This window comes from Octopus sinensis, linkage group LG4 (genome assembly GCF_006345805.1).
Source record: "Octopus sinensis linkage group LG4, ASM634580v1, whole genome shotgun sequence".
Taxonomy (NCBI): Eukaryota; Metazoa; Mollusca; class Cephalopoda; order Octopoda; family Octopodidae; genus Octopus; species Octopus sinensis.
Genome location: NC_043000.1, coordinates 74,733,510 through 74,755,322, shown reverse-complemented (window position 1 = coordinate 74,755,322; position 21,813 = coordinate 74,733,510). Strand labels below are relative to the sequence as shown.

Below are 21,813 nucleotides of genomic sequence, written 5' to 3'. Positions count from 1 at the left end.
TTCACTCATTTTGAAAAAGGCTGCTCTTATATAAGAACCCACGTGGAAGTGCCGGCGTAAATTGTAAGTCAATTTCAACAAAACGGAAAAATACCCTTTGTTAAATTAATTTAAGATTAATTAGCAATTTCTGAAATAAGAAATATAATATAGATTATATTTTTGTTTTCAAAACACTCCAAAAATATAATAGTGCAAACAGATGCTTTGGATAAAAAAATTCAAACCTACATGCCAAGCTATTCCAACATTTCAGCTGGCTAACTCAAGAATTATGGGCTTGCTCTTGTTCCGGTTAAAAGTGGAACCAGGTTAGCAACAATTCTACACTAACAAATAGACAGAGAGGCATGTCATGCAGTCTTCTCAAAGCATGAAATGCCACAATGAATTTGTCAAATCACTGAGAGAGAAGAAAGGGGTACAAACTATTATGGATGACCATTCCTCCTAGCATATATTTTAAACAAGTCACTAAGAGAGAGAGGAAGGAGGGACAAACTAACAAAGAGAGAGAGAGAGGGGGGGTCATGCTGTCTTTTCAAAGCATGACAGGCCACAATGAATTTATCGAGTCACTAAGAGAGAGAGAGAGAGAGAGAGAGGAAGGAAGGACAAACTAATACATACAGAGAGGGAGTGTGTGTCATGCGATCTTCTCAAAGCATTTATCAAAGCAGAAGTACGAGTCACTGAGAGAGGGGAAGGAGAGACAAAATATTTCTAAAACAGCTGGACGTATTTTCTTTGAAACAAAGAAGGCATGCAGCGCATAGCTTGCATACCTGAGAGTGCATGCCCCTGGTATGTATGTACAAGGGGGTGCTGAGAAGTTCCTGGCTTTGGGATAAGAAAATCAGGAGGATCAGTTAATTAAGATTTTATTAAACATATTCCCTCTATGATTACATAACACTAATTTGTTATTTACTCCTTGACAGACACATGCACACATATACATGTGTAAATATATATATATACAAGACGTGTTAAAAAATATCTAACTTTATTTTTTCCCAACAAAACTAATGCTGGATGTGCAAAATTCTTTGGATGTGAGGTGAGGTTATCCTTCATGCCAGCATACCGCTTCAATTCCTTTTTGTTACAGATGTGTAGTGTGCACTCATCAAATTTTCTTTTTAACCAAATGCATCAAGCATAGATATTGCATCAAGTTTCAACAAAAGCTTGGTGATACTTAAGCTCAAACCATCCAGAAGATTCAGCAGACCTTGAGCAAATCTCAGATCAAGGATTAGTGCAACCACTTCAAACATGGCCACACTTCAGCGGAGAGTGAAGCATGCTCATGCAGGCCATCGACAAACTAAAATGAAAAGCTGATTGAGAAGGTTCAGTGAAGTTGCTCACAGAGTGAGAATAAGTACAGGATCAGTGCATGCAGAGAGTGCTGGCAAAAGTCGTTCCCAAGGTGCTGATAGATCAGCAGAAGCAACTCCATATTGATATCACTCAGGGCATGCTGGACTGTACAAACCACAATCCAAACTTCATAAAGACCATTATCACTGGTGATGAGACATGGGTTAATGGTCTCTGCTTGATGTGTTTGGTCATCTTGCATGAAAACAATAACCTGATGAGTGCGCACTATATGTCTGTACTCTAGGTGTAACAGCCAGGAACTGACACAGCCTACTGGCACAAATATATACACTCACATGTATATGGTCTCATCAATAAGTATCCAGACTGTCCTTGAACTCTGCTGTACATACACACTAAGTTTTAACGTTCTAGCTCACCTCTGCTGTATGCATCAGTGATTGGAAGGAAGGTGTGTAGTGTGTGATCGTTGCATTGAACATGACAGAGAAAGTTGTCATGGTTATACCTGCTCTGAGGCCTATGCAATGTTGCAGAAAGTGTATGAGTTGCACACAAGTGTATGAATGGTTTAGATGTTTCCAAAATGGTTGAAAAAAACGTTGATATTGATGAACGTTCTTGGAGACTCGCTACCAGCAGAACTGAGTAAAACATCGCAGATGTGCACGCAGCTGTGAAGGGAAATTGTTGAATCACCATCTGTGAGTTATCAGAGGCTGAGTAAATTAGTTACAGTTCAGTTCAATCTATTATCACTGAAGATCTGGGCATGAGGTGTCTGCCAAGTTTGTGCCAAAACTGCTTTCAGCTAACCAAAAAGACACTCGGGGTTTCAGTTGCACAAGATCTCCTTGATTGTGTCGAGAACAATGAAAACTTTTTGAAAAGTTTGCGTAGGCCTCTGAGCAGATATCGCCAAGCTTTTGGCAAAATTTGATGCAGATTCTCTGATCAACTTTCCCTGTCATGGTCAATACGATGATCACACGCTACACTTCCAAGCATTGCTGTAAATGGTAAAAGTGAGCTACAATGTTAAAGCATAGTGCACATGCACAGCAGAGTTCAAGGTCAATCTGTGCCAAGTAGCTTCATTCTCCATGCTTTAGCTTCATTACTATAGCAACAGTCCGGATACTTATTGATCAGACTACGTATATATACATATACTTGCATGTACACACATACATACAGATGTATACACACACATAATATAATATAATTCATGTTATGTTTAGAAGCGATGCATGTTACTAGAATTTCTGACTTGAGTTGAATATATTGACCAAGCTATCACTGGTCACAATACATTTCCTATCTTTCTTGATTGTGCCATTGTTGCTTATCGTGTCCTAAATCATCTTCCCATCATCACGGAGGCCTTCCAAATATCCATCCTTTACTTGTGGACCTTGTGATATATCTGGTCCAGTGTAACTTGTGCTTTCGGTATTCTATGATCATATCATTCATTCTGCTTTGTTCTGAAGTTATCTCATTTTGAATATGCTCTTGAATTGATATTCCTAGTATGGAGCTTCCATGTCCCTTTATGTTGTAGCCAACTGATGTTTTTCATCTTGCACTAGCATATTCAAATCATGCAATAAAAGTACTTCTGTACTATAAATATTATTAATACCATATATTTAATGGCTATGTGTTGTTTAAATGTCAGAAGTTGTAGTTTTTTAGTTCAAAGCAGTGTAAGCCACAAATACAGTGAAATATGGTTTCTGCTACTCTTGTGCTTTCTAGGGAACTTTTGTTTCATCTAGCTTTCAAGTTTATAGTGTTTTTTTAACACTGTATGTCTTTAATCCTTTAGGATTTAAACTGGCCATAACCAGTTCAAATATTCTCCTATTTTATGCTCAAACCAGTCAGACCTGGCCTTTCACATCTACTCTACAGTGTCATTCTAAAAATATACAATCATATCATCAAAATTTTAAAGGTATGACATAATACCTGATTAATTCAAAACAGCGTGAATAAATAAGCATTACATTTGACAGAATAACCTGAATGGTAAAGGTTAACCCTTTTGATACTAACTTACCTAAAACTGCCTCTGGCTCTGCAGTACAAATGTTGTTTTCAAAAGTTCTGAATTAAAATCTTCCACCAAACCTTAGTTACAATTTATGTTCCTAACACTAGCTTAATGATAACTAAGTTATTTTACTAAATTCTTTGTTATATTTAAAATTAATTGAAACACAGAGTATCTCAACAGAAATATGGTAACAAAAGAGGTTTTTCCTAAACTAAAAACCACAGCTTCTGATAGTGTTTATATTATAGAGCTGCATTAATTCCATAATTTCAATTTATACTACAGATACGACACCATTGCAAAATACAGTATCTGCCATTCTCGTGAGCACTACTTAGGCAATTCTGTTTTACCTACCTCTGATGTGTTTCTTAACATTATGCATCTTTAAAGGGATTCCTCCAGGATGAAGAAGTATGTGATAGATAATGCTCATGTTTATAAGTATCATAATCAAATTCCCTTAACTGGGTCAGCCTGCCACTCTTCTATGTTATGAAGGGTGGCAGTGTTGAAACTTATCCAGTCCTTGATGTCAGACCAAAATTATCTCTGTCTGCTTTGTTGACTTGCTGCCTGACAAAGCTGTTCATTTTGTGTCCTTTGCTTCATTCATGTTGCATGCTTTGTCAGTATGCTTCCCACATGCATGTCATAGCTATATTCAAGCATATACACCATAGGAATATATAATACAATGATATCAAACCAATGTAAAGCCTGCTATCTTAAAGATAGTGTGTTTGCACTTATATGGACACACACACAATTCACAAGCAAAGATTGGCAGCCAAAATATCTATGTCAAACTTTACCTTGTAAAATGTTAAATATTGACTTTACTAAAAAGTATTCAATAATCCTTCAGCCAGGAAGTTTAATGATAGTTCCTTTCCATTAGAACCCTTTGGAGGAGGTTCTTCAGGACTCTGTCCTCACAATCCTCCCAGGAATAGTGGACAGAAAAAATGGAAGGATGGATAATCCTTCAGTTTAATGTTAAGCTTATATATGTCACATGACATCGAAAACTTATATATATAAACACACAGACATATAGACATGTGATGTAGTGGGTTAGTTAAAAAGCCCATTTGGTCTTTGTTGCCACTAAACTTTAAGCACTCTAATAAGTAGCTAACTTCAGTCTGTCCTTTGAAGTACCCAGCCTTAATAATAAAGTCGCTGTCACTTATCAAATAAAATTGGTTCTTCTGATCTGTTGCCAGCCCAGCACATTGTCACTACTACATTATCCAAGAATAGTCATGCTCATACATACATGCACACACACAGGTATGTAAGATGGCCTTCGGTATAGTTTCTGTGAATCAAATTTCACTCACAAGGCAGAAAACCCTTGACATAAGTATCAATTTCAGGAACCATGCGGTTGCAAAGGGAACTTCTTAACCACTACACCATGCTTGCATCTTTATATGCACTGACAAAATCACTTCTTTCCTTAGAGTTCTTGATATAGTTTAAACAGGGCAGTTCAACTTTACAGAGAATGTGATAAACTTAGTGAAGAAAAAAACATATTCAAAAAGAGAAATTGATGTTAAAACACTTACATTTTGCAATTCATGAAGAACTTTCAAAATATCTTCATGACTTTCAATTCCAACTTCTCGACACTGAAGAAAAAGAACAAAACTTACATTAGAGAAAGCTTCTGTCTTAAAAATGAAATAAATATTTGAGACAATGATCATGTCAATACTATTCACCCACTGTGGTGAGTGAAAAATATTCTGTGTCAATATTTGCTTATTTTGTGACCAATTTTATACTCTCAAGCTAATCCTTTCTTTAATTAAGTTAAATACAATTAAGTTTATTGAGAAGGGCCAGTATACTGAGATGTTAATAGAAAATCGGCTGAATATAAAAGAGAAAATTGATATAGAATATGTGCTCAAAAGTAGCAGAACAATGTATAGATGCAACTTCTATGTAGTAAAGCTTCCTCTATACTATATTATTTTTGCTTTAGTTGTACTTCAATAAAAGAAATCCAATTCTGTGAAGCCTGTCCAAATTGGCACAATAGGTAAAAAAACTTGTAAGGCAAAAAGTGGTCAAATTGAAAAAAGAGTAATGTCTGATATTATTTTAAAATCATTGTCTCTACTTTTTGAAAAACAGTTTAGTGTAGTTCAGCTTTCTAAAAGAGATCTAAATAAGAAGAATCTAATTCTGAAAACCTCCTCAAAATTGATACCATGGAAAAACTTGTGGGGTAAAAAGTTGTCAAATCAAAAAGGGAGTAAGTTTTTTTCCCTCACTGCACCACTTTTGATAGGGCTTTCAGAATTAGATTCCCTTGACTCAAATCATACAAGAAAGCTTAATTATATTGATTGCTTTTCTAAAATAAATATCTGTTATTTTAGAAAAGCAATCAATATAATTAAGCTTTCTTGAATGATTTGAGTCAAGGGAATCTAATTCTGAAAGCCCTATCAAAAGTGGTGCGGTGGGGGGGAAAAACTTAAGAGCTAAAAGAAGTCAATTTTCATAGTGGTCAACAGGGCACTAAACTTTAGTTCTGCCTCTCTGTGTGTGAGTATGTGTGTGTGTGTGTGCATGCACAGACTGAAACACATATAGAAGTAATATATAAAGTGAACAATAGGATCTGAGTAAAATAGTGATTTGCATCAACAATTAGTAAGTATAAACAATTGAAAAGAGGAAGAAATTGGAGGTGGACAGGTCGAAAACACACTTCACCACATTTTCTATTTTCATTTAAAAGTTTTTTGGAGAATCCTGTTTCAACAAAAGATTATGATTTAGCCCCAAAACAGTTTTGCAAATTATCAAATCCTACCCCTATATGTTTTGTCTTCATTTGTTTTTTGAAATATCTTAGGTAGAAAATTCCACATGTGAAAATAGAGATTATGATTTTGGAAAAGAAAGTTTTTATTAAAATTTCAATTTTGTTAAACTCTCTCTTTCCCCATCTAAGCTCTTAGAACACAATCAACATTCTGGATGTTACTAAATTTCATCACTCATTTTTGTATGCATGGATGCTTGTCACACTAGCAGATGAGATGAGAAAGGCTGCAATATAATGGCTTGACATGCTTAAAATCTCTGAAATATACTTTTATCCAAAATTTTCCTCTGGCTATTAAAATAATACCCTCCACACATATAGATGCCTGTTGAACCAGCAGATGAAATGAGGGAGGGCTCAATGCAATTGCTTGACATGCTAGAAATAATAATCAAAGCTCTGACAGATATGTTTTCCAACATTTTATTTTTTTAAATCATTACTTCATCTGATTTTCAGAATAATGACATTTGACCCACAGAAATATGGAATGCATCAGTAGTTATTCTAACTCGCCCAATCAAGCTACACTGAAAATAATTGGTAATTTTGCCATCTATATAATTGTATTTTCTTCATCATAGTGTTTTAAATGTTTTAAATCATCTCTACAAACCAATACAAAAGTTCAAACTGAAACTGAAGCTGAATTATTGTCTTGAGCTTCAGCCCAAGCCAATAATTTAATGTGGATGAGTCATTATTATTATTATTATTATTAGTAGTAGTAGTAGTAGTAGCAATCCTTTCTACTATAGGTACAAGGCCTGAATAGTTGGGGGCGGGGAGGAAACTAATTGATTACATCGATCCCAGTGTTTCACTGGTGCTTATGATTCTGCCAGCTCGCCACTTTAATAATAATAATAGTAACAATGGTTTCAAGACCAGCAAGTTTGAGGGGAAAAGGCAAGTAGATTACATTGACTTAGTTACTTGACTGGTACTTATTTTATCGACTCCAAAAGAATGAAAGAAAGTGGAATTTGAAGTCAGAGCATGAAGACAAACTGCCATAAAGCTAACAATTCTTCCAGCTTGCCACCTTAATAATGAAAATAATAATAATTTCTTTTATTTGCCTCTAATCTTCTATTTATTGCTAAAGCAGAATATCCAACCATCCTTTTACCTGACTGGTAGAAGGATGCGAGTGCCTGACAGCATTCTTGGTGCCAAGCACCCAGTTTCAGTCTTTTCTTCACCCAGGACATCAACTTTGTCAAGGAGACACAACCTGAGTCCATGTCTGAGCATCAGAAGCCATAGCATGTTTAATCTGCCACTGAGGGTGTGCTGGCAGTAGACTGACCACTTTATCATTGTAACACATCCTTTCCACAAGAAATTAAATGAAAGATTTCCAGCCAGGGGCAGGGCATGATAGGTGATAAATGCTAATGGAGATGATGTAGGCATTTACCCTTACTGCCCGACCTTTCAAGGACAATTTCCATGTTTGCCACCCTGTTCATCACCTTATTCGAGTTCTTATCCATTTGAAGGTCGAGATTGAACCAGACCTGAGCAGTTTCACTGGCCTGTCAGTCCAGCATCTGATGATGCTATCCAACAGTATCAACCAACTTCTTCAGGTGCCCAGCCTTAAGTCCAATGACTTGTTGGCATTGATTTTAGCACCTGCAATCAACACATATTTCTTTAGAATGGTGCCAACCAATTCCACTTTGGAGACATCTGACATCATGGCAGTGACATCATCCATGTATGCCAACACTGCTCTCATGTTCCAGTTCAAAAGGGATGTCCCTTAACTAATCCAACTTCTGCAGCAGTGGCTAGACAGCCAGCACATACAGAAAAGGGGACAGTGGGCAGCCCTGATGGACTGAGTGTGTGATGCTAAATGGTTCCAGTAGGTAGTTGTTTTCTTTGAACACCAAGCAGGTGCTGCTGTGCATTACAACGATTCAACCTCTGAAATGGGTCTAAAAATTGACCGCTTTCAGGACAGCTTCCAAGTAGCAATGGTCAGCCCTACTCAGGCATGAGTCTATCAACCGGTGTCTCTGGGTGAAGTTGTACTGCCATATGGTGGATCTTTCTTTTGCAGTACTTCTTCCCTGTTTGTTGATTTTTGTAATGGCTCAAACAAAGAAAGAGCATGCTTCCATGAAATTCTGCTTTCTGCTGAATATAACAGCAGCTGAGACAGTTGTCATGCTTCAAACAGCTTACAAGGATGCTTCCATGAGCAAAACAAAAGTTTACGAATAGTTTCCACATGTTATGAATGGTCACTTGCCACTTGAAGACCAACCTCATTTAGGGTAACCTTTGACTTCCCAAACAAACGAAAACATCACAAAAAGTCATGAACTAATCTTGGAGTACCGCTTCTCTGAACAACTGATGAACTAGTTGATATGACGGGTGTGTCCTGGAGTTCCTACCAACAGATTTTGAGTGAGAGATTGCAAGTGAAAAAAATTGCAGCAAAATTTGTGCCTTACTTGCTCGCAGAAGACGAAAAGCAGTCATGACTGAATGCATGACATTGTGTACCCACCCTCCCTATTCACCCAATCTTGCTCCCTGTGATTTTTTTTTTTTGTTCCCCTGAATGGAAAATGTCCTTAAAGGAAATCTTTTGTAGATGTGGAAGAGGTGAAGAAAAAAACGGAGGCGTTAAAAGGCATCACTTTGAACAGTGGAAAACACACCCCAACCGATGCATCTATACTATAATGGAGAAAGCTGCTTATTAGTTAGGTTTGTAACAATTACTAAAAGTACTAAAAGAAAGCAATTATTAAAGAGTTGACCATCTGGAGATATTTTTATAAATTCATGTTCTAAAAAATTTCCTATAATTTCGATTTCTCAAGTTTCTTGAATTTTTTAAACTCCATTTTCTCACAAATTTAAATATTCATTGCATTCCATTCTTATTTCCAAAGTCCCTCACTTTCTCTGGACACTGTATTTTATTAATGTATATGTAATTTATTAGTTATTATTCTATTAATGAATACCTAATTTATTATTTACTGAATGAAAATGTTTTAAATACCTATAATTTTTAAATGCGGAATAGCTGTGAGAGGAGCCTAGAAAATTGGGTAATTACTATTAGGAGATGAGGAGGAAAAAAAGTTACTGACAAGCACTCAAAACTTGCACTTATTCACAGTCTTTAAACACTCTGTACCATTAAGCCAGTATATACAGAAACAAGTAGGACAAGTGACTTCAACAGTGACATACTCGTGCACACACAGAGATACACAGACACACAAATGAAAGGCAATGAATGTGTGTGTTTGCTGTTCGCTGGTAAAACTTCGTGTTGCATTACTTTTGCGAAGTTTTGTCAGTGAACAGGTCATGGTTTCAAAGCGAAGAAAATATTTTGACACAAATGAGATTTTAATGTTGAAGTGAAACTGGTAGTAGTTAAATACAGAGGTCTCTTAACGGTACTACTTAAATACGAGTGTTACATACAAAACAACTAGGCACCAGGACCTTTGTATTTAAATAGTGCTGTGTATTCTTGAATGGGTTACAAACATCTATGCTGTAATTGTTTTTATTTCAGCGCATGATCTCAGATCAAGTCACTTGCTATGCAAGTACATCACCATAATTTTTCTAAATCACTGTTGATAAATATCAGCAATGACCTCCTCAGGCTCTCCAATATTTTAATTTCTAAACAGAAACAATTGGGGGCAGCAAGTGGAGTTGCAAAAAATTCATAATTTTTCAAATTTTCTTTTTCATAGCGAAACAGCCAAATCACCACTAAATCATTCACTTTTCCCTCTTAAAATATTAACATTTAAAAAATTTTTTTTTACCGAAAATGCTCTTCCCATGGTTTTGAAGTGCAAAACAAAAATTGGCCAAAATAGGTCCGGAGTGGGATGATGAAGGAGGAAGTGTAAAAAAAAAGTTTACAAAACTTTTTTCATACAAAGATGCCCCCCTACCCCATCATTTCAAAAGGCTATGGTTTAAAAAAAAATGAGGAAAATGCTTGAAATAATTTTAACCATAAATTTCTTTGTAATCATAATCTATGCCATCTGAAAGTGATTTGTATAAATTTTCATTAAAAGATACCCATCTTCCTGAAAGTTATGAGGGAAAAAACTCTTCTCTCCACCCCCTCAGAAAAATTATTTCTTATAAATCTGTATATAATCTGAAGCCACAACTAAGCAGTATTTGTAGAAAAATTTTGTTAAAAAGTATCTATTTTTCTGGATATCACGAGACAATAAAGTCAGGGGCATATACATCTATAGTAATGCCCTTTTATTTATACAATTTTTTCACTTCATGTTGATTTCATTCATTGTTTGCAATGTTCTTTCTCCTCTCTCTCTCTCAAGGGCTGCTGAATTGAAACCTCTATGTTGCGGGGAAGGTAAAACTTGACAAACTACTTCTCCCTCTGCTGTTGGACTACTGTAATGTTTGTTTTAAAAAGAGAGATTATGACTGTGATAAAATAATGAAAGCAATACTTACTAAGCAAGTGAGCACTATTATACAAAGAAATAATTACAGTTCTATATTTAAGAGATGAGGAATTATGTACATTATTTACATTTGACAGATATTTGTCTTCATCTTGTTAGTTAATAACACAACGCTTCAGCTGATATACCCTCCAGCCTTCTTTGAGTGTCTTGGGAGAATTTTGAGCCTGGGTTCTCATTCCTAAGGTATTTTTTGATGTTGTTGTTGTTGTCATCATTATTATTATTATTATTATTATTATTATTATTATTCAGGTCACTGCCTGGAATCAAACTCGGAATCTCGGAGTTAGTAGCCCGTGTTCTTAACCACTATGTCATATGTCCGTGGGCATATGGCGTAATGGTTCAGAGCGCAGGCTACTAACCCCAAGATCCCGAGTTTGATTCCAAGCAGTAACCTGAATAATAATAATAATATAATAATAATAATAATAATATAATAATAATAATAATAATAATAATAATAATAAAATTAATTGCAAAGACAAAAGCACATGAAAATTTAGCTAGCAGATGGGAACAGAAACCTCTCCATGGCAAATATGTGGCCCGTAGCAAACAAGCTGATGTTGACCAGAAACACACGCACCAATGGTTACGAAGCTCAGGGCTAAAAGCAGAGAGTGAAGGTTTCATATTAGCTGCTCAAGACCAAAGCTTATTAACCCAGAACTACAAAGCCAATGTGATGAAAAATGGAGCTGACCCAAAATGCTGATTCTGCAACGATGAGATTGAAACAATAGACCACCTAATCTCAGGGTGTAGAGTCTTAGCACCTTCAGAATATAAAGCAAGACATGACAGAGTCGGCCAGTATTTACATTGGACAATATGTCGGCATTATAAAATCAAAACCGCTGACAAATGGTATAAACATCATCCTGAAGCTGTGACTGAGGGAGAAAATGTGTCGATTCTATGGGACTTCCCTGTGCAGACCGACAAGACTATAAAAGCTAATAAATCGGATATTTTATAAAAGATCAGACAAAAAGGATGTGTTTATTAATTGACATGAGTATTCCCTGTGATCACAATATAGCAGCGAAAGAATTTGAGAAGATTAGTAAATATAAACACCTGCTAATAGAAATTGAAAAAATGTGGCATCTCAAGGCGACGACAGTACCAGTGATTGTAGGATCTCTAGGAATGATAAAAAAAGGTACTGAAACATATTTGAAAATGATTCCAGGCTCACCATCCCTACAGGAAGTGCAAAAAATCGTATTAACTGGAACAGCTCATGTACTGAGAAGAGCACTATCACTGTGAAAATAACATCCATCCATGAATATATTTATTTATTAATTTTTAAATACATATTTTATCTGTGAATTTGCGCATGTAATCTGGGAATGCATACAATGCCCTTCTCTGCCCTAGGTATATGGAAAACACTCGGCGAGAAGCAGAAGAAAATTTGAAGAAAGAAGGAAAAAATAATAATAACAAAAAAATACCTCAGGAATGAGAACCAAGGTCCGAAATTTCCCCGATGAAAGCTGGAAGGTATATCAGCTGAAACTTTGTGTTAACAACAAACAAGATAAGGACAAATATCCGTAAAATGTAAATAATGTAAAGAAATAATTAGACGTTAAATTATTAGAATTAGGAATCAAATGTGAAAATATTATCAACGGGCTAGCAGAAAACAGCTGGGAGGGTGGTTTTTCTGTTAGTTGCTTCTAATGGAGAATACTTTGAAGGTAATAAAAGTGTAAACATGTAAAATAAAGTAAATAAAATAATATTGAGAAATTCCGGTTTCTTTCATGTACCTCCTCATATATATACATGTGTATATGTGTGTGTGTGTGTATATATATATATATATATATATATATATATACGAGGCGACTTCAATAAGAAATGCCCCTGATCCACTTGAAGTTGTTCGATCTAGCTGAAATTTTGCATGTGCACTTATTTATATCTCTATAGATTAAGTGGCAAATAACAGCTCTAAACTAATTGTGGTTTCTGATTTACAGGTGTTTGAACTGAGTCAAGTGTGAAATGGAGTCTGTTGAATGTTGAGCAGAGATCCGGTTTTTGTATTTGAAAGGACGCACACCACGGGAGACTTTTGATGAAATGAAAGTAACTTATTGTGATAATGCCCCATCATATGACCTCGTAAAACGCTGGCATCGTGAATTCAAACATGGTTGGAACTCTGTGGAAACAGCTCCCAGATCTGGTCGCCCCCCCCCTTCTGCCATTGATGAGGCATCTGTCCATCAAGTTGAGGCTGCCATTTTGGAAGATCGACGCATAACTATTCGCGAAATAGCCCATGAGGTCAAGATTAGTACCGGGTCTGTGGAAACTATCATTCATGACCATTTGCATATGCAAAAGGTGTCTGCCAGATGGATTCCCAGGTTGCTCACATCTTTCCAGAAGCAAGAACGCGTCGATTGCTCGAGGATGAATTTGGAGATGTGCCAAGAAGATGAGTCAAAATTTTTCAAAAGGCTGATTACACAGGATGAAACCTGGGTCCATCACTATGATCCAGAGACCAAAGCCCAGTCAATGCAGTGAAAGCACCGTGACTCACCTCCTCCAAAGAAGGAAAGGGTGCAGCCCTCCGCTGGCAAGGTCATGCTCACAGTCTTCTGGGACCAGGACGGAGTAGTGATGACAGATTTCCTGGCAAATGGTGCCACAATTACAGGAGCCTATTATGCTTCACTTTTGAGGAAATTAAGAGAAGCTATCAAAATTAAGAGGCAGGGCAAGATCAGCAAAGGCATCCTCCTCCTGCAGGACAACGCTCTGGTCCACAACTCGCGTGTCGCCAGATTAGAAGCACAGGCGTGCGGCTATGAACTCCTCCCCCATCCCCCTACTCTTCTGACCTTGCACCTTCTTCCCAGCCATGGAGTTGTTTTTGAAAGGAAAGCGTTTCCCAGATGATGCAGCCTTGATTTCTGAAGTCACGTCGTGGCTGGAGGACCAAGCTGGTGTCTTCTACAGAAACGGTCTTCAGAGCTGCATCAAACAATGGGAGAAATGTGTAACTCTGGGTGGTTCCTATGTAGAAAAAGACTAATAACTGTGCCAGTGGGTCAGGGGCATTACTTATTGAACGCCCATATATAGCTAATATTGATTATAATAATAGTAACATCACAGTAATAATAGTAACAACAGTAGTAATAATAATTATAATAACAATAATGACACAAATATAAATGCAAATGGAAATATCCCTAGCATAAAATCTAATGTATGTAATGGCAATAACACTAATATTAAACTTAATGGAATAAATACTAACTATAAGAAAATCTCATATAAAAATATAAATAGTAATAACAATAAGGCTAAGAATTACGAAGATGTACTTGCATAGCAAGTGACCTGATCTGAGATCGTGTGCTGAAGCAAAAACAATTGCAGCATAGAAAGTGTTTTTAAATGGCTTATAAACACCTTCAACACTGAAATTGTAAGACTAAGAATAAAAATGAAATACTTGATAAAAATAATTGTAATTATAATATGAATTACAATAATAATAGCAAGGGTAAAAACTCAAATAGAACTAACACTAAGCTGGACTGTAATTTAAAGGTTAAGAATATAAAGGAAATCACACCTGATAGTAAAAATAAATATATACCTAATAAATGTAAAACAGGCAACAATACCCGCCTTTAATAGAAATGATAAAATATCTAATAATAATACGAGGGGCGTTCAATAAGTAATGTCCCTGACCCACTTGCAGTTGCGTGATCTAGCTGAAATTTTGCATGTGCAATTATTTATACCTATATAGATCAGCAAATAACAGATATATTCAACGCTCTGGTCCACAACTCGCGTGTCGCCAGATCAGAAGCACAGGCGTGCAGCTATGAACTCCTCCCCTTGCACCCTCTGATTTTCACCTCTTCCCAGCCAAGAAGTTGATTTTGAAAGGAAAGCGTTTCCCAGATGATGCAGCCTTGATTTCTGAAGTCACGTCGTGGCTGGAGGACCAAGCTGGGGTCTTCTACAAAAACGGTCTCCAGAGCTGTATCAAACGACGGGAGAAATGCATAACTCTGGGTAGTTCCTATGTAGGAAAAGACTAATAACTGTGCCAAGTGTCGTTGCTCTACTGCTATGGGAAGTGGGTCAGGGGCATTACTTATTGAACGCCCCTCGTATATGGTTGATTTTTGCCTTTTGCAATGCAAATTAAAAGTAACTTGATAAAATCAATCCTTTCAATTATTAACAAGCATTTTAATAATAGGAATAGATATCATGAAATTATCATTGGACATAGTTTAACCCATGACTTTGCTACTATTATATCTTCTATAAATAATAGGAAATTAGATATATTCTACTTGAATAGAAGTAATTCTAATAGGAATAGTAATAACAGTAATATTCTAAACCCCACTGTAATTAACCCTAATACCAATAACATACTTCTGCTGAATAGCACCAGTACTTACTATACAGTCCATTTACATAACATTCCTAATAATAATAATATATATAATAGTTGTGATGGTAGGATTAAAAGTAATTACTTATTTAAGAATGCATGTATGCGTAAAAATGTAATATATCAATGTACTATAACAGCACAGGGAATAACAAATTCTTATATTGGTTCTACACAAAATGAGGTTAAAAAACGTATTGCCACTCATCTCTATACTTTCAGGAATAAACATAAATCTAATTCTACATGATTAAGTAAATTTATTTGGGAATTAAATAATAGGAAAATACAGTACGATTTGAAACGGGAAATACTTTCTTATCAAATTAATATGAAAAAATGTCTTTTATGCTTAAATGAAAAATTTTATATTCTCTCTGCAAAATACCATTTTTAACCTCAGAGATGAACACCATGGCCCCTTGCATACATATGACCAAATTTGTATTTTCAAAATATGGGTAAAATATTATATAGCTATTCTTATTCTTTATACTATCATGCATGTTTAAATTATATAACAGCTAACTTACCCCTTTCCCTTACAGGTTCCCATTTTATATTTAATCTTTACCATGTATATATATTTTATATATATATTTATCTATATCTGCATTTATATTTTTACCTTTTTCGAGATGAACTCCTATATACATAACCAAATTTGTAACTTTAATTTTAATACAGGGATATAGTATTTTTTAGTTATTCTTATTCCTTATACTTACATGCATGTTTAAATTGTTAAACAACTTATTTATCCCTTTCTCCCACACTATATTGTCTTTAGCCCTTTTATGGTTCCCACATTATATTTATTCCTTACCATGTATATACATCTATTTATATATTTACTCTTTCTTTTTCATATTGCTTGGCTTATTAATTTAATAACTATATGATTATATTCCTTATGTATACATACTATGTTTACAGTATATCTTGCACCTATCTAATAATACTCATATTTATTTCTTACCATGTATATTTATTTATTCATATCTATATCTTTACAACTAATCCTTTTAATTATTTTCTGGTTACTTGGCTTTACTATTTAAACTATATTTGGTCCTATCTTCACCTATTATATATATATATATATATATATATATATATATATATATTATATATATATATAGTATAATTACAGTTTACTTGTATCTACCTCCTAATACACTCACTATTATTCTGTCTATCTTTAAGCTTTTAATTGATTGAATATTTTCTTTATTACATTTATATATTTGTTTTGCAAGATTTTTGATGTGAAATCGTGCATTGAAACAGATATTGTTGTATTTAAGAATAGTGATTTTGCCAGTTTAGCCAATAAAAACACACGCACTATATATTTGATGTTACTTTGCTTCAGTGTTATTTATTTTTTACATTAATCTTAATCTTATTTCGGCCAGAGTTCTTTTGTCACACTCCTGTGACCTCATCAGTGGTCCTTTGCTTTCTTCTTTCTTATTTAAGTGTCTCTCCTTACTAACGGTCAGCCATTTTGTATTCCTATTGTACGTAATGATAGGAATGGGATTTGTCCACTCTATAGGAGCAAGTCATGGAACACTATTGAAAGGACTAAGAAGAAAATAGGGAAGGCCAACTCTTGGTATGATAACCACAAATACCAGAGTGTCATGTTCGTCGACACCACCCCTAGAGGTGAACTGGCATACCGCTTTAGAAGGGCCTAGACAAACTTAAGCTAAGGATTAAGGTTGTTGAAAGGCCAGGCAACCCTATCAAATCCCTAATTGGTAGAACCTACCCTTTTAGTAGAACCCCCTGTACGGATAGGAACTGTACTGTGTGTAGATTTAGCCCACAAACAAACTGTAAAGCCAGAAATGTAGTCTATAGTATAAGATGTATAGAGGGACGATGCAGTAACAAGACAACGACATACGTAGGGGAAACGGCACGGAGCATAGGAGAGTGGGTAAATGAACATTGGAGAGAACTTAAGGAAGGAAAGAGCTCATCGGTTCTGTACCAACATGCCGAGCAGGAACACGGGGGCTCACTCAACAACATAGAAGTTAAAATCTTGTCCACACATAGAACAGACGCAACAATCAGACAAATTAAGGAAGCTACACACATAATAGAAGATAAACCTAGCCTGAATAGGAAACTGGAATGGAACACTAGCACACACCACGGCATATGACAGAAGATCCCCATAAACTGGTAACAATATAAACAAAACTAAAAACATAATAAAATACACAGATAAATAAACAAATGGAAGTAAATAATAATAATAATAACAAGTAGGTGTAAACACATGAACAAAATAAAAATAAACAAAAACAAATTACACGAACATATATAAACAAGAGATACAAATATTACAGGCACTTCCCCACACAAACACTAACTAAACATAGACACACAGAGGTATACACATGCGCAAATGAAGACACATACAATAGGAATACAAAATACAAAATGGCTGACCGTTAGTAAGGAGAAACACACAAATAAGAAAGAAGAAAGCAAAGGACCACTGATGACGAAAGAACTCTGGCCGAAATAAGATTAAGATTAATGTAAAAAATAAATAACGTTGAAGCAAAGTAACATCAAATATATAGTGAGTGTGTTTTTATTGGCTAAACTGGCAAAATGACCATTCCTAAATACAATATTATTTTCTTTAGTTTTCTTCCAATTCTTGGTAGAATGCTTTAATATTTTTTAGTTAAAAATTCACTCAACTTATTATTTAGTATAGTATTTTTACTTCATACCTCACACACCTGTCTTAAGACTCTAATCTGCACATTTTTATCTAACCCCTTTATTACTTATTTGTTTTGCTTTCTAGTAACTTATCTATTACCTCCCCTTGACTGATTATTTTTAATATTTGTAGTTAAAAATCTACTTAACATATTTAGCATAATTTATTCTTCATACCTTGCATATGTCTCTCATCTGTACATTATTTATCTAGCCCTTTTTTTTATTATTTATTTATTTGCTTTCTAGTTACTTATCTACCCACTGCTTGACTGTTTTTCTATTGATTTTCTATATCTCAAGCATAATTCCTTTTATGATTCTTCTGTATCCACCACCACCACACTCTCTCTCTCTCTTTCTACATATTGCTCTCTCATACAATAATTTTTTAATGTTTTTTCCATCTCCTTGCCTGAAGGTATATCTAACCATTAACTTATTCATTTATGATAATAATAATTTCCATTTGCTTTAATATTGAATTATATTATAAGAATCACACATTTTAGCTATTTTCTAATTGACTCTAAAATATGTTTACATTTACTAGGTCTCATCTTTTGTATGTCCCTAATTTAGATTATTCCCAGTCCTTTAGCTCTTTACCTCTATATTAAATACCTACTTCCAGCTTTGAGAGCATTATATTCAACTATTTAAATAATTTTATTGGTAAGCTTTAATTAATCTTGTTGAACTAATCCATATTATTATTACTTTTATAACAATATATTTACTCCTTATTAATATTTATTTATTTATGTTAAATACTATATCTCTTTACGTGAGTTTCTTAACATATTTACATCCAGTATCTCACTAAGGGAAAACTGCATATTTGAAAATTTTAAATTTCTCTCCAATAGTTCCTTATCTTTATAATAAATTATTTTAAAGAGTGAACAGTTATAGTAAGTCTTTATTCATTTATTTTTACTCTATTTTTATTTATTTTATTTTCAAAAATTTTATGTACCCTAGCATTAAGTTAATATATCTTATAAGTCTTTTAACCCTTTTGATATTTACAATAAGTAACAGATTGCCTGGAATGTCTTCCACCTTAGTTAAATATTAATAATAACTATACACACTTGAATTAAACTCGACATGCTAATTTACTATTACTTTAATATGGATGGACATAATACCACAACATATAACATTTATACCAATACATCTACTTGAGTTTTTCTTTTACCCTAGATGAATATATTCATCTATTCTTACTATACACCTCCAATATACACTACCTTCCTCCCCTTTCTAAGGTCTATACCATGTTTTATACTATGTTCTTTATGTGTAAATTTTATCAGTTAATGCATCAGGGGATGTAAACACACCAGCATTGCTTGTCAAGTGATGTTGGGGGGACAAACACAGACACACAAACATATATATACACATAATATGTCTGTGTTTGTCCTGCCAACATCACTTGACAAGCAATGCTGGTGTGTTTACATCCCCATAACTTAGCGGTTTGGCAAAAGAGACCGATGGAATAAGTACTAGGCTTACAAAGAATAAGTCCTGGGGTCGATTTGCTTGACTAAAAGCAGTGCTCCAGCATGGCTGCAGTCAAATGACTGAAACAAGTAAGTAAAAGAGAGAGAGTAATCGAAGGGCCTTATGATTAACCTAGCCAAAAAGCATGGGTAGAAACACTATACGATGTACCTGGTGTAAGTTATGGACACATAAAAGGTGCAGTAACATCAAAGGAAGATTAACCGGGAAAATAGTTTTTGTGTGTGGCAGATGCACAGGGGCAACAAACACTGAAGATGTGCAGACAACAGATTCCATCACATGGCAGGGAGAGAAACTAGAAGTAACCAATAGCTTCCGCTACTTAGTCAACCAAGTGGGGGTGATTGGTCTGAGAGTGTAGTGGCTAGAATATGAATAGCCTGGGCAAAATTCAGGAAGCTCCTACCTCTGCTGGCAACTAAGGGCCTCTCGCTCAGGATGACAGGTATACTGTATGATGTATGAGTGTGAACTGCCATGCTACACAGGAGTTAAATATGAGCCATGACTGCCGAGGACATGACTGATATCCAATCTACAGTGGAGAAGGCTAGCCACTGGATTTGGTTAAAAAGAGACGATGAGCGATGGCTAGAAGTATATTGAGTTCTTCATAACCAGCTGATCTAGCAAGCGGGGCCTCATATCAGTGAGGGGAGCCCGGTGCGCATTGATGCCGTCGAGAGGTAGGCCCCGAAACGGCGCGCATTCTCTCCTGATGACCCCATACACTTGCTAGCTGCCGGTATACGGAGCTTTTAACTGGTAGCACTTGCATGTGCAAGTTGTTTGCAAGACATCTAAGACCTTGTGGTAGGTAACCACTGACAAACCGGAAAGACGGTTAGGCATCTTGGAAAGACAAGAGGACTGCTCGGAAAGACAAGCGGACAATAGGAAAGACTATCGACACCAGGAAAGACTGGCGGAGGCTGCGGACTTACCATCCTCGCCTCTGTAATTTATTGTAACGGAAATAACTGGAAATGACAGCCCCACGATTGACCGAGAGGGGGAAGTCGAGAATCAATCAAACCCAGTCAGCACGGGAATGACCTTGGAAACGAATATGTTTATTCATTCGAACAGCGAACGAAATGCAAACAACTTTGGATGCAAGCTGTGTTATAGAACCTTTGCAACTGTGAGAGGCTTGAAGATACATCAGGGAAAGACTTGTGAGAACAGGACAGGGCAGTGTGGATCGTCAGATCGTAAAACACGAGGCAAATCATCCCCGGACTCAAACCACAGTGGATCGATAAATGCTACAGCAGAGACCTCTTCATGTGATGAAACTAAAAGTCATGAAACTGGTGCATCGGATACTCAGAGGAAACCGAGGGTTTTGTGGCCTGCTGCTAATGAGAAAGTGAAATATAAAGAGTTTGAAAACAAGGTTTGTCAGGCTCTTTATAAAATGACAGGCTCTACAGTGGAGAAACTGGGTAAATTATCAAGCTCAATATACGATATAGGAACAGATTTATTTGAAATAAAAGAGAATATCCGACTAGAGAAAGGAAAGTGTGGACCAAGCAGGAGGATCAGAAAAAAGCAGCAGTTGAAGGAAAAGTCTGACTTAAGAAAGCGATGGAGATGTGCTGCACTAGATGAGAAACCTGACCATGTGCTGCTGTACAACGATTTGAAGAGGAAATATCGTTATATGCAACGACATATCTGCCGATATGAGCGTCGAAAAGAAAGTAAAAGGACTCGGGGGCAATTTCTAAAGGACCTGTATGGGTTTACTAAGAAGCTGTTCACTGAACAGAAGAGTGGTACTTTATCATGCACTAAAGAAGAATTGGATGCTCATATCAAGGAAACCTACAGCGATCCGCACTGTAACCAGCCGCTGCCACCTCTACATGAGCTAAATCATCTCTCAGGACCTGATATCAAATTCCAGATTGGGGACATCAGGGAGAGAGAGGTGAATGACTTCGTAAGAAAAGCTAGAGCAAAGAGTGCCCCAGGAGGTGATGGCGTCTCATATAAAGTCTACAAGTACTGCAATCGTCTGCAAAAGAAGCTCTTTGTCCTACTCCGACAACTGTGGCGCAAGGAGACTATAGTAGAGGATTGGTGTAAGGCAGAAGATATATACCTGCCGAAAGAGGCCAATGCAAAGACCATAAAACAGTTTAGGCCGATATCCTTATTGAATGTGGAAGGCAAGATCTTTATGGGAATTCTGTCGAGGAGAACAGTGGCATATTTACAGAGTAACGGATATGTTGATGAATCTGTTCAAAAGGCCGGAATCCCC

The 21,813-nt window shown here is 35.8% G+C and overlaps 2 protein-coding genes across 13 annotated transcripts in view; both read right to left on the bottom strand.

Annotated features, from left to right (window-relative positions):
- The window catches only part of LOC115210217 (SLIT-ROBO Rho GTPase-activating protein 3), a 410,133-nt gene that overhangs the window by 150,250 nt on the left and 238,070 nt on the right, over positions 1-21,813 (bottom strand). For 4 of the 5 annotated variants that reach the window (XM_029778687.2, XM_036502155.1, XM_036502156.1 and 1 more), the window contains exon 4: positions 4,990-5,052. In XM_029778687.2, coding sequence (XP_029634547.1) covers positions 4,990-5,052 — 63 coding nt within the window. Of the gene's footprint in view, positions 1-4,989; positions 5,053-9,195; positions 9,199-12,488; positions 12,494-21,813 lie in introns of those variants that run through there. The other variant, XM_036502158.1, reaches the window with a different exon arrangement.
- LOC115210218 (serine/threonine-protein kinase Nek4) overlaps positions 1-21,813 on the bottom strand; it is a 505,173-nt gene that overhangs the window by 354,774 nt on the left and 128,586 nt on the right. The window lies entirely within an intron of this gene.